This window comes from Apteryx rowi, unplaced genomic scaffold, assembly GCF_003343035.1.
Source record: "Apteryx rowi isolate R43461 unplaced genomic scaffold, aptRow1 scaffold_259, whole genome shotgun sequence".
Classification (NCBI taxonomy): Eukaryota; Metazoa; Chordata; class Aves; order Apterygiformes; family Apterygidae; genus Apteryx; species Apteryx rowi.
The window spans coordinates 103,856-116,376 of NW_020448963.1; the positions used below are offsets into that span (position 1 = coordinate 103,856).

Consider the following 12,521-nt stretch of genomic DNA (forward strand, 5'->3'; position numbering starts at 1 on the left):
CAACTGACAGAACGAGGCCAAAATTTGTATGAACGTGACAGCAGTGAAATCAGACTCAGATGGGGAATGTTTGTATAATGTTTGTATAATCCGTCTCTCCTATCTAATACCCTCACATAAATTCTCCATATTTCTCAGCTACCTCCTCCAGCTGCCCCTCATGCTAAGGGAATAACCCTCAACTTCAGCATCTTAGAGGACTGCGGAGAACCAGCACAGCAGAGTATTTCCTGACAGTCTCCTCACCTGCTTCTTCCTATTTGCAAGCCCCAAGCTACAATTTCTACGTCGTTGCTCATTCAGCTTTCAAGACGGGGGCTTGCCGAAGCAAAGAGACTAATCAAATTATTGTACACACGCAGGTGCAAACACACATTGTATTCCAGCAGCACATTCAGGCCCTGAAACTACAACAAGATCGTTTCTTTTATGTTATAGGAAATGAATATACTGAGCTTTTTGCAGAGAAAGAGACTTTTGTATAGCACAGGTTGGAGCAATGTTTGCCATGGCAATTTCAGTTATAGGCAACAACTGCGCTCATTTATGCCTTTTTGGAGGAAAACAGAAGCACTCCCAGGTCCCCACTAACTAATCTACAGGAGGCAGCAATTGCTTTTTCCTTATGTCGCATAAAGAAATACAGTCATTTATGCGCACATCCAGCATCCCTAAAACCTCCTGTGACCCAAAATAGACGAAAGCAACATTTTTCAGGTTAGCCAACAGATGGGCTTAATGACTGGTTCTTTTAATACTGAGTGCTTTTAATTCTTTTATATAGTTACTCTTTGTAAATTAATATTCTACATAAGATGCACAGTGATATAATACTTTCTCATGTAGGCATACATATGGATGTGTATATGGAGAGGACCAACAGCATTTTCAGCTGTCCTTGACCTGAGGGCTCACGGCTTTATAAGCTGTCTTTATTCACGGTTACATGCTCTTTCCTAATCTTCTTGCCTGGCTATTTCTCAGTTTATTTTCCCATGCTCTTGGTCTTCCCCACTTCATTCCTTCTTTTTAATTTCTCTCTTCTAATCGTGCTGGTAAGCAATGTCYTTGTCGCACTTATCTTCCAATACACAGTCGTTAGGTTTGATACCGTCCCTTGAATTCTTAATAGCTTTTGTAAGATTGCTTCAACTGCTTGTGGCCTCTGAATCTCCTTCTTCTCACCCACCAGCTCTCACAACTCTGCAGAGCAGCTGTCTGCACAGTTTTAAAAGGCTCACTTTGGGTTTCCGTTCCTCCACATCCCTAGTGAGTTTGCTATAGCTACTCTAGTTGCACCTCCTTTGTAAGTAAAATACCTTGTTCATGCAAACTTTCTTGACCAAAAACTGAGGCTAGGTATAAAAGCTCTTCCATTTGCTCAAGCTCCTTCACTTCTGTTCCAATTCTCATATCTTGTTCTCCATCAGCACACCCTAATGAACTGTATCTSAAAGCTTTCACCGGTTTGAATTCATGTTCTTTATTTTTAAGTGTCAGTGAACTTAAAGGCTGCATTTATAGTCCTTTACATAAAGCTGAAATTTAAAATATGTGACATTATGCACATAGACACACTGACTGAGCTTTAAATCGCCGGGGTGATGTAAGGCTGCCTCAGTGTGAATAGGAACCAGGACTTACATATTGAGAACCTCAGGCTTCCAATTTAATACGCATTGCAAACAATCGAGCTGGAGACAAAACCGCCTTGAACTGTCTCCTGAAGACTGTCGTCTCYAATTAAGCTGAGGGAGAGACCTCCAGAGGGAAGAGACTCCGGCACTTCCGTCTCTGGTGCTACTGAACCAACCCATTCACCAGCTGAACAAACACTCCCTTACGAAAGCTTTAAAAGGAATAAATGTACAAAGTCGTTTCAAAGTGACCCTAGTATAATGAAGCAGGGAACGGAGCGTGTACAGACCTGCAATAACCGTTTATGATCCTGCCCGACACCACTTTTGTGAGGGCTTTCCAATGCTTGGCTTCTCCTTCCACCGGAGCTCCCAGTAGGACCGCATCTTCGATGATCCCTTGCGAGTCTATTAAGATGAAAGCAGAACAGCTCAGATTTGGGAGATGGAGCACAAAATACATCTTTACGCGCACACGGAGGAGGTATATATTCAGATGCGCCCTACAGAAAAATCATCATTTAAATTTTAAAGATAGAAATAAGGAAAAGGAAGATCTTAGGCATAATTTTCCATAAACACTGTCCACACTTCGAGTTATTCTCAATAAACAAATGTGAAAAACAGACTGTGAGACAGTGGAAGGAATTAGGCAGAAAGCAAGAGGGAGAAGTGGCCCAGCCCCTTGCCCAGAGAGACGCAGTTTAAGTAGCAAGATGGAAAGGTCTTTGCACAGACCTATTCGTCTGGCGTTGTATAAAGCTGAACTATTACATCTTGAAACAGGTGAAAGGGACTGACATTGGATACAGTGAGCAAACGTTATCATTAATTAAGCACGATAAACTCTTCTCTCCACTGGTCCTTCAAGCTGAGTTGATGAAAAACACGACCCGTACACGCAACAGAAAACCTCCAAATTCTTAATATTGATTGGGAGCTAACAACAACGAAGGCGTTTGCCAGCGTGAAGTGATAATCTATCCATCCGGTTTCATTTTCCTGAAGTGTACTTTAACCAAATGCCCAGGGCCCAATTTGCTGAAAAGGTACGTTGACTTTTAAGCATAATAAACCTTCATCTCTCACCTTTAGCAGAAAGCAGCAGCTGAGACATTTCAGTACAACGACTGAATGAGAAATATTGGGCACCTCTGCTGCAGTCCTCAATTAAAATTTAAATATTAGTGTGCTTCCCCACTTTAACTCCTGCCAAGTCAGGAGAGCAAGAGACAGTCCCAGCCTCGATGCCTTTCAAAGATTCGGTGGTGTTTTATTGAGGTCTTTTTAGTTCACCTTCTGCGCGGTCAAGAGCTTGACGAAGGGGAAAGAAACTCCTAGACAACGGAGCACCTTCTTCCAAAGCAAAGTCACATTTATTAGCGCTAAATGATGTAATAGCTACAACATACTACATTTATGTATATTAATAAATTGAAGAGATATGAAGCACCTGATGACGGAGCAGTTAGAAGAAATTCTCAGCCGTGCACATCACCTAACGCCGTATGGGCGTACTCTGCCCAATCCATACTCCCTACCCGTGCGAGCCCTGCGTTCCCAGACGCGAGCCGATGGCTGGTGTTTGCAGTTTATACAATAATACGGTGAAGTTCGTGGGGAAGTGAGAGTGCGAGTGACTGCACGCCACATCAAATCAGGACTGAAGAGGTGCTGCCTGGCTAGACTTTTTTAATTCAGATCATTTGGTTTCCTTTCCCTAATAGCCGTGAAGACTTGGAGCGCCCTGCGTTGCCTGCATCTCTGCAGAGTGTAAACCCCGGCTCCTGACAGCAATCCAAATCGCTCTCGTGCTATTATTTCTTAATTGCATAGCAAATTTCACACCAATCAAGAGAACAGCAAAGAGCAATTCCATTCGGTTAGTGTAATCTGTGAGCAATAAAGTCCTGTTTCCGCAATCTTGGGCAATGAAAAAAAAAATCCCCGGGCTTTGCAAACAGGCAGCTCATTCCAACCCAGGTACTAAATTCCCCGGCCGCAGTGCGAGCCAACTGACTAAACCACCAGCTAATTCATCAGGATCCCCAACATTTGGGCAAGATATTGGAAGCTTTCATCTCTCCAGGCCTTTGCACAGCTTATTTCTTGCTCGGAACAAGAACGTTCCACCTCGGCTGTAAAATATTCACTTTCTTTGAATGCTGATGGAGGGGGAGGGAAACCTGAGAACGGATCAGTGACCTGTGCAGGTCCTGGCGCTCTAGACAACTACACGTATTCCAGTCTGCAAAGCTTTTATACCGACGAAAAACAAGAAAGCCCATATAAGCAGCCAGAGCCATTAACAGTTTTCATTAGTTACGCTTATTTACTTAAGAACATGGGAATCCTGATGAACAAATCAAACCAATGATCTTCCTAGGTAGGAACTTGTCTCTGACGGGGTCGTTACTGCCTGTTCTTATATAATGTTGTTTTATGGAAACCTGCTAAGCTCTGGCTTCAAAAGTCATTTGGGATGAAGTATCCAAGGGTTATTTAATTGTTTTGCAGAACAGTATTTTCTTTTAATGGGCTTTAAACTGTCATGGTGTTTCGCTGGATAATCCGCGATTAGTTATTTGTCCACGGAAATGCCACAGCCATCTGGATACAAGAGGCCTGCATGGCTAGGTCTTGTATTTCTTTTGTGCGAGGCATCCCAGTCCAAACCCAAATCGCTCTCAGATGTCCCGGGTCTCGGCTTCGTTCTTTCCGCAGCTCGCGTTGGAATGTGCATGGGAAGGACGCCTTGGCAATCTGGACTAAACATGCTGCTTTTCATCTCGCAAACAGCTCAGCTTTCATAACTCAATTAAGGAACTGAAAAATTAGTGTACAGTGGGGAGCTGCTATGAAACCTAATTACGATGCTTAGATTCCTTTAGAATAGCAGCCAACCTTAAAGACCCCTAATGATTTCCTTTCATGTGTTACTTAGCTATGGTCCCACGTTATTCCCATGAGAGGCTGCAGGCCATTAAATAAAAGCCTGAAAGCATCTTAGCCCCCTGACGTTCTCAAGGCATAAGAAGAGTAGATCTAGGGCCAGACTGGGATCTGGCTTCAGTGTAACTCCATTAGGATCATTCTGGATTTGATTAAATTTATTCTGAGAACAGAATTTCTGTGTTTCGCTGAGGACTTCCATCTTAAACCAGAAGCGAAACTCTGGTATACAGCTGTCAACAGAAAAAAATGCTGATCTTCTCCATCCTCACTTGACTATTTCCACCTTCTCGGACTTGAGAGTGAACAGTTGCCTTTATAAAGCTCCTTATTTATTAGTTACAGTCTGTGAGGCTAAATGGTTAATGAGTTAAATTGGCTACGTAGGGGGGAAGGCAGGCTGCACACACACACTCACTACTGACTCAACTCCAAGCTGCGATTTACATCAACTGATCATAACGATTTTATTCTTTCTCTAAATTAAAAATAGAATCTATTAATAAACAGAACCACAACGGGTAATAAATTGACAGATGGTTTTATACTTGACTTTGGGGGAAAATTACCATGAAAATAGCAGATGACAGTGGCATTTCAATGACTTAAATGGAAGGGAGGACTCATGGCATCAGCTACAATAGCTACGGAGAGCTTCCAATAAAGGCAAAGCATCTTCTGCCAAGTTCAGAGCGGCGCGTGGGCAGCTCGCAAACTGATCCAGCAGTCGAATGTCAGCAAATGTCAAGAGGGTTGTTTAGAGACCGGTGACCAAACAGCGCTGTCAGCCACACTGGAGTGTCTCTAGTGAAGACGGTGGACTTAATCCAGTGAACGGGTGGGAAGAATTTGGCTCCAGGTGCACTTCAAAACCATTTTTAGGTTTCTGTTCTAAGCTGTACCTCAGAAACCAAACACTGGTGGCCACAAATCTGCCAGTAATGCCTACTAAACCAAACAGTTATAACCAGAAACTCATCAGGCCAGTATCTGGGCTTGCTACGCTAGCAAGCACTCATTAGAAGGCTACCTACGCTGAGCTTTGTGCCTGGAAGCCGAAACACAGCGTTTCAGTGGAGGTGGCCCCGTTCAAGTGGCCCATTACGTTTATGTGCCGCTCAACGAATCACTCATATTTGCAGAAAAGGCTAAGCCGTAACCCCATCGGCTGAATTCAGAAGGCGCTTGCAGCTTTTCGTTGCTGCAGCGCGCACGCAGCATGTCGAATGTCTCAGCAAAAAGCCGAGCACTGAATGTCCCCCTAGAGACCATCCATCAGAGCAAGGGTGAGGAGCAACAGTAAAACATAAAAGCCTACGCTACCTCTTTCTCTGTGTCTCTCCTAAAAGACCCAAGCTCTGTTCCAGAATAACTCTGTTGGCAGAAAAGCTTCTCTCAGCAGTAAGGAAAATAAAGGAGAAAAAGGTTAGAAGTTGAACGTTACCTTTTTCTTGAGCCATCTCCTGCAGGCAGAAGTAAATGACTCTCGCCCCCAGACTGAAGCCGATCAGCGTGACGGGTCGCTTGCCCTAAGAAAGAAGGGAAGGCAGGACAGGCCATCAGGTATTCTTCTAGACCTGGAAAAGGAGCCTGGCCCCAGGATCCCCGAGACCCTGCTATGCGAAGCACTGAAGCTTGTGCATGATCTATTAAACGTCTGAGCAATTCTGGTGGTTTCAAAGGGATTACGTATCCTTACAGTTATGCACAGTTCAGCATTCGGAGTCCTGAATATCTGAGTATTTTGTATTTTTTGACAGTCAGGAAATCAATCGGAAGAATTCAATAACGGGAAGCTATGACAAAATAGGTGTTTCAAACAGAAACGAAACAAACACTGTCGTTGCTTTGAGATTTCCAAACGAAAAGCTAATTCGAGGAGCAAAACTGGCAGAAAAAGCTGTGATACAAAAATACTAACCACTTTAGATTTAAGGCCGAATGGCAGCAGCGCTGTGTGGCTGTTGTAGAAATGATGAGAGGTAAGGTTTTATTTTGAATAACCCAGGAAGGGTTTTTTTTATGAGATCACGGAGCGCCTGATCTCAACAACAATGAAAATGTTCTTTTTACGAATTGGGGAGCAGGTGTGCAATGGGCTCCCTAGACATCGTGCTTAGTTTTAGACTCTGCAGCACGCCAGAATATGCGTTTGCACAATAACTAACGCTTAAAAGGCGGTAACGAATGCCCCCAAGCAAAACAAAGGSCTTGTTTGAAATGAAGTTTTATTGCCTTTTTTGGGATTGTATTTTTTATGACAAATCGAGTTTGTTCCTACTCTGCTGTTTCACGTGGTTATTTATGACATTCAGCTCTGGCTCYCGTAGGGCTCCTCTATAACAGACGCGGGACCAGCGCGCCTGCAAGACGAACACGGGGCTGGCAGAAAGCTGCCTGCTCCGCGGCCTCCGTGCCAGCGACAGCCCAGCAAATAACGGCAGGTTATTCCTGCCCTTCACCTGAAGGGCAAAATCCATATGAATCTGTGCTCCTGGCCACTTTTATGCCAGTRCTTCACTGCTGCAACGATGAAGAGGAAGCGCATTTACAGCGACGGGTCAGTACGCGAGTCTTTTTGCTTGTGCATCTGATAAAAATGAAGGAAACTACAGGCTACTGAAATCCTTTCCTCAGTTTAATTCCTCCCAAGAGAGCTGTTAAGAGAAAAATCCAGCTCTTTTCTTTCTCCTTCACCATTGGATTTTCCTCCTTAACTCTGTTCACAAGAATACTGCACGGACCTTGTCGCAGTTATTCCAGAATCAAATCTCATGAATGCCTGTATTAGCTCAGGATCAATAAAAGCAGAAAGCAGCCAAAATCTTCAATGAAATTATTTTACATTTGTGCTGGTATTATTTAGGCAAAAACAGGGCTCATGGTGCAGCTAAATGCTACACAGTATTCCCTTATACTGTATTGCTAGTGCCTCTTAATTCTTAATTATTTTTAATATTCTGTGTTCTCTTTTCCTTTTCTCCCACCTTTCCCTTCTGTTCTCAGACTTCCACTAGGTGAGTTCGCCCGTCTGCTTTGTGAAACGGTCAAGCCGATTTTCATTTACGACCTGGATATCTCCTCCTTCACACAGAAGAGTTTGGGGTTAAACGGAACAAATCTTCGCAGGAATTACCTGATTAACTTGGAATTTCCTWTCGTTCCTCAACAAAATAGGTGCATACTGCTGACCTTCAGGCAGCAATTTTTCATTTTTCAGTTTATTATTCCATTTTCTGCTCCCTGGACACAGACCACTTGCTACTTAACTGGCACGGCCATAAACCGTCACCCCCGCGGACCAAATATCGATTCCTTCCAGACGTTATTCCCGGCGTCCTTTCTAGCCAATTACCTGCTGTCGGCTGAGCAGTAAATGTGCCAGATGTTTGCCTACTTCGGCCGACCGATGGAGACACACTCCCCAGGGGTTGTCAATGACACTGGCAGCAGTCAGGAGCGAAGCCGGCCAAGTCAGGGCTGTCACAATACCTGCAACGCAAAAGCAAACAGCACGGCACAGTGGCGAAGCGGGGCTGCTCTTAGGAAATGTCAAAAGCAAGACGGTTCACTGAAGTTCAAAGCTAAACGTAGGGCTTTCTGTCATTTTCCGTTCTTCTTTCTCAAGAGCTGATCTGAGAAATGTTTTGCTAGACTAAAGATAAGAAAGAATCTGATGTTCTGATACGGAGGCAAATAGACGCCGTACCTCAATGTAGTCTGCAGGTTTGAAAGGTTTGCGTAAAGCACTAAAACGCAGTATAATAATACAGAGAAATACAGACAGACACACACTGAACAAAGGTGTTTCCGGCTGGGATTTTAAAAGCACAATCAATGACACAGAGACAGAGCAATCCAGGAAAGCAACTCTGAATCACAGGTGTGGCAGAGAAGATCGTTACGTCAGTTCTGCAGAACAGGTGCCGATGCTGCCAAGGGAAATGGTTTCTCAGGAATCTTCCTTGTTTAGGAAAACGCCTTTAAACAAACCATAACAAGTGCACGAGGCAGATCTGATGGGCTTTAGGTGCTTACCTGACAAGACAGTGAATTTCAGGGCTTCTTGAGCCATCATGTTAACAAAACCATTCAGCAGGGAATCTAAGGCGTTGCCCAGCTCCATCAAGTACTTGGATTCCCAGGCCAGGCAGTACTGCTCACTTGACTGCAACATGCTGCTCCATGGCGCCGTGAAGCTCCCTAGGAAAGGTTGCAAACGTGGAATTTGGAATTTGTTGTCACAGAAAACACGACAGCTGACTCCTGGCAAGGAGAGTGCAACAAAGAGGCAGCAAAGACCCTGTGGGACACTTGAATGCGCTGTCATATTCAAGAATTATATTTAAAAGTACTATTAGATTTAGACTCCGTAGTTCCACTCTTTTAAATTAAATTTTGGCTTTGTAAATGTTCCCACAGTTTTAGCTGCCTTGGCAAATAGTCTTCAGTGTGGATACAGATATTACCTGCAGGCTCAGGCTTCATGACCCATTCAGTTGCTTCGAGACTGCCAAAACAGAAGTCAATCAATACTAATTAGGTCAGGTATTAAGGAAATCCCTGCTATCATCAGGCCAGGTCTTGCAGCTCCAAGTCTTCTCATACAGACCCCAAAGGAGCGTCTGTCCTGACAAAGATGAAGTGCTGAATGGCTGCACACGCTGACTGCAGTGGGACCAGAGACACGGAAAATATGCAAGATCTTGTAAAATCTACCACCGAGCATCTTCCTAGCACTTCGGCTAGGTAGGCAACGACTGCGTTAACGGCTCTGTCCGACAGCAAGGAAGAGCAGCATTTGCAGATCCAGACTGTGCGTTTATTTTCACTTTGCCTTAGGTTTTTTTTCTCTCTCCAAACGCTAATCAAAAGCAGTGCCGGGACGTTTGCGAGAGAATGGATAATTTACACTGTGCAAACTCAATTTTTTGCTGAACAATTTTTAAGCCATCGTCTCTCCTGTCCGTAGCGTAGGAAAGCCTGGACCAAGCGCTCAGGCGGGGCCTGGCAATGCTATTACGGCAGATGAAGCTCTGAAAGGCAGAGCAGAATATTCATCTTAATTAAACAAACTGCTCCCACACGGTTCCCTCCTTGGACACTGCAGGGCCAGCTGAGGCAGCCTCCGACCAAAGTGGCCCGGGTGAGTCCAATGCCGAATCCCACCGCAATGTCTCRGCAGGCTTGTGAATGCACAGACAGGCAGCTAACAGGAGCTCAGAAATCACAAGGCAGCGAACTCCTTAAAAATCCCGTCCTCACTCCCTCTGTGTTAAGGACTCACGTAAGTATGGACACAGGCAGCCACAGCTGCAAGGAGGAAAACGGATAACAATTTTGGTTTCACTGTTTTAAACATTATAGCAGATTGCTAGTTATGGAAGAAGAACGCGTGTCATTCGTAACTCCCTTTTAAGGGCAAACAGATACAGACGGAGTAAAAAGGTTCCTGAAGGGACACGCTTGTCTTGGTGACASTGCCTGGAAACCCTCCAACCCCAAGGATTCGGAGCCCTGGCAAGCGGACGATGAAAAAACCCAAAGCACAGTACTGCAAAGTGAAAATAACCTTACTCTGACAGCTAACGGCAACTTAACAGGCAACAGGACAGAGATATATCCTTCTGCATTAACGACATCAAATGCTAATTACGATGCCCCTGAATACATTGGCAGCTGTTCCGTCAGGTTGCTGAACACATCAGCAGACAGCTGACATATTTTATACGACAAGCTATCCTGGAAACTGAAACGCTACGAACTTTTCAAGGTTGCTGCCTGTTAGCTCACCTCCTGCGCGCTGCGCTTAACAGGGTTTACTTGACACAACGTTCTTGGCAATAAATTGCATTAGATACCGAGAAAGACGGGGCTTTCTGTTAATTGCTGGAGGATAAACATAAGGTCTCAGAGATAGGTGAGACGCTTTGTGCTAGTGCTGGAAATCGTCCACCCCAACCAGATCTCACAAAACCAAACAGGATTTATTAATAGAAACAACCTTGTTCAGTACTGTTGTCACTACCGCCAATTTACTGTCATCTCTCTTTCCTCCGTTCTGGCTGGGATTGCAGATCTCCATCACAGACCTGGCTCTCCAGCCTCCTCTCTCTTCCCTTGTCTTGTTCTTACCGTATCTGCCGGTGCAGAGCCACCCAGTAATTGCTATGGTGATATGAAGCTGCTTCCCTTCAGTAAGTGGCAGAAATTCAAACTCCTCGATGGCTCCCACACGTTTCTTCATCTTGTATCCTACACRCAGCAGCGCAGAAACACGAGTGTCAGAACTCGCGCGGCAACGACGAGACTCTGCAGCAGTTCGTACCAACGCGAACATTATCCCGTGCCGCCGTAGCCGCGAGACGCGCAGTCACTCTCTTACCGGTTAGGCCAGCTCCGGCTGCTCCAAAAAGGGATGCCATGACAGCAATTCCAGCGGTTGAACCTAAAGCAGCTGCCCCAGCACTTCCAATGATCGTAGCAGCTCCAGCAGCGACCAGAGGGGCAGCAAGACCCCCYGTCAAGCCTGAAAATGCAACACGGGAGATCTCCGATCTATGATCATTTACAAAAACCAGGCAGTCCTTTCTCCCTGCTGGGTGAAGTCCTGCTGCTGCTACTGGAAGAGACCAAATGATGATCTTGTTTTGCATGGCCAATAAAGGGACTTTCTGAGACCCTCCCCAGGACCTGAAACTCTATGCAGATTCTTTGACTTCAATAAAAATGAAGAATAATTGAAAAGCCAAAGAAAGAACTTGGGGCAGACTAGGGTGAGCTAAGCCCTCTTTGCTTGGGAAACACTACGCTAGTCGCACGCTACTCTGAGTTTGGAATTGAAGGTGACAGTCTGATYCTCTTCTAACACAAGAGGAAAGGAGGAAAAACTGCTGTCTAAGGGTGACAACCTCAGCTTGGTATTTTCCCTGGCTGAGAACTTGGGTCTTGTGGTTTGAATTCACGGGATGCACAAAACAGGCCTCCTTATCACGCTAGCTCGGGTGTGCCCCGGGAAGACATCTTCTGAAACCTCCACTCTGCTCGTTGCCATCCTTACACTGACCCTCCACCACGTACTGGGAACCGCTCCTTACAGCCACTGGAGTTACATGAGAATAACTTTTCCAGTTAATCCTTTCAGTTTTATCTTGGTGCGCCAGCGAATGCTTTTCTTAGATTTGGATTTTGTTTTTTTTTCTTGTATCCGAAGCAACATATTCTCTTGAGCATGGCAAAACGAGYAATGAACGCTTTAAAATTAGAGCTAGGGCTAAGACGCGAGAACGGCTCCTGCTGCTGAACATGCCGAGCCAAACGCCCGCTGTGCCCCCAGCGCTATTTGTGCAGCTCTGGAGCAAGTCTCCGAAACGCCCGGGGCAGCCTCACCGATCACCGTTCCGCCCCCRACGGTTGCCAAGCCGATCAGCAGGTATCTCTTCAGCTTCTTCCTTCTTTCCTTCTTTTTTCGTGATACTTCGGCAGTTCTGCGGGGGGGATAAGAAGCATAAAAGCTGACGGAAAAGCCTGACGGATAAGAATGCTGCATCAGAATCTGCTTATATTCTCCTCGGCATAATTTCCTTACCGGGAACAGTAAAAACTACCATGCAGGTGTGGACTGTGACAACACACTCAGATTTATGAGCATGGAAATAAAACCACAGATTTAAACTGAAACAATTTAATTRGTTACAAAAGCCAACAGATGTTACTTACTTGGAAAACCCTTCCTAACAGGGCTGAAGCTTGTAAAAGAAAGAAAGAAAAAAAAGAAGTGAAACAAAAGGTCAAAAGCATTTTTACATCCATACACTGCCTATGTGCATATGCCTTAAATAAAATCATCTCACTGCTTTTAGACACACGAAACCTCTGTTTGCATTATGCCGTTAATTCCGTGCGTCTCCCGGAGCAGAGGCGGATTCTGCA

At 45.0% G+C, this 12,521-nt stretch overlaps 1 protein-coding gene across 7 annotated transcripts in view; it reads right to left on the reverse strand.

The window, feature by feature from the left end:
- Positions 1-12,521, reverse strand: part of TMCO4 (transmembrane and coiled-coil domains 4) — a 45,289-nt gene that overhangs the window by 15,097 nt on the left and 17,671 nt on the right. For all 7 annotated transcript variants that reach the window (XR_003253764.1, XM_026067366.1, XM_026067372.1 and 4 more), the window contains exons 6-12: positions 11,979-12,076; positions 10,975-11,118; positions 10,725-10,844; positions 8,628-8,792; positions 7,945-8,081; positions 6,034-6,118; positions 1,928-2,045 (exon numbers count right to left, since the gene is read on the reverse strand). Coding sequence is in view for 6 of the 7 variants with exons in the window: in XM_026067366.1 (XP_025923151.1) it covers positions 1,928-2,045; positions 6,034-6,118; positions 7,945-8,081; positions 8,628-8,792; positions 10,725-10,844; positions 10,975-11,118; positions 11,979-12,076 (867 nt within the window). In the remaining variant the exon portion in view is untranslated. The remainder of the gene's footprint in view (positions 1-1,927; positions 2,046-6,033; positions 6,119-7,944; positions 8,082-8,627; positions 8,793-10,724; positions 10,845-10,974; positions 11,119-11,978; positions 12,077-12,521) is intronic.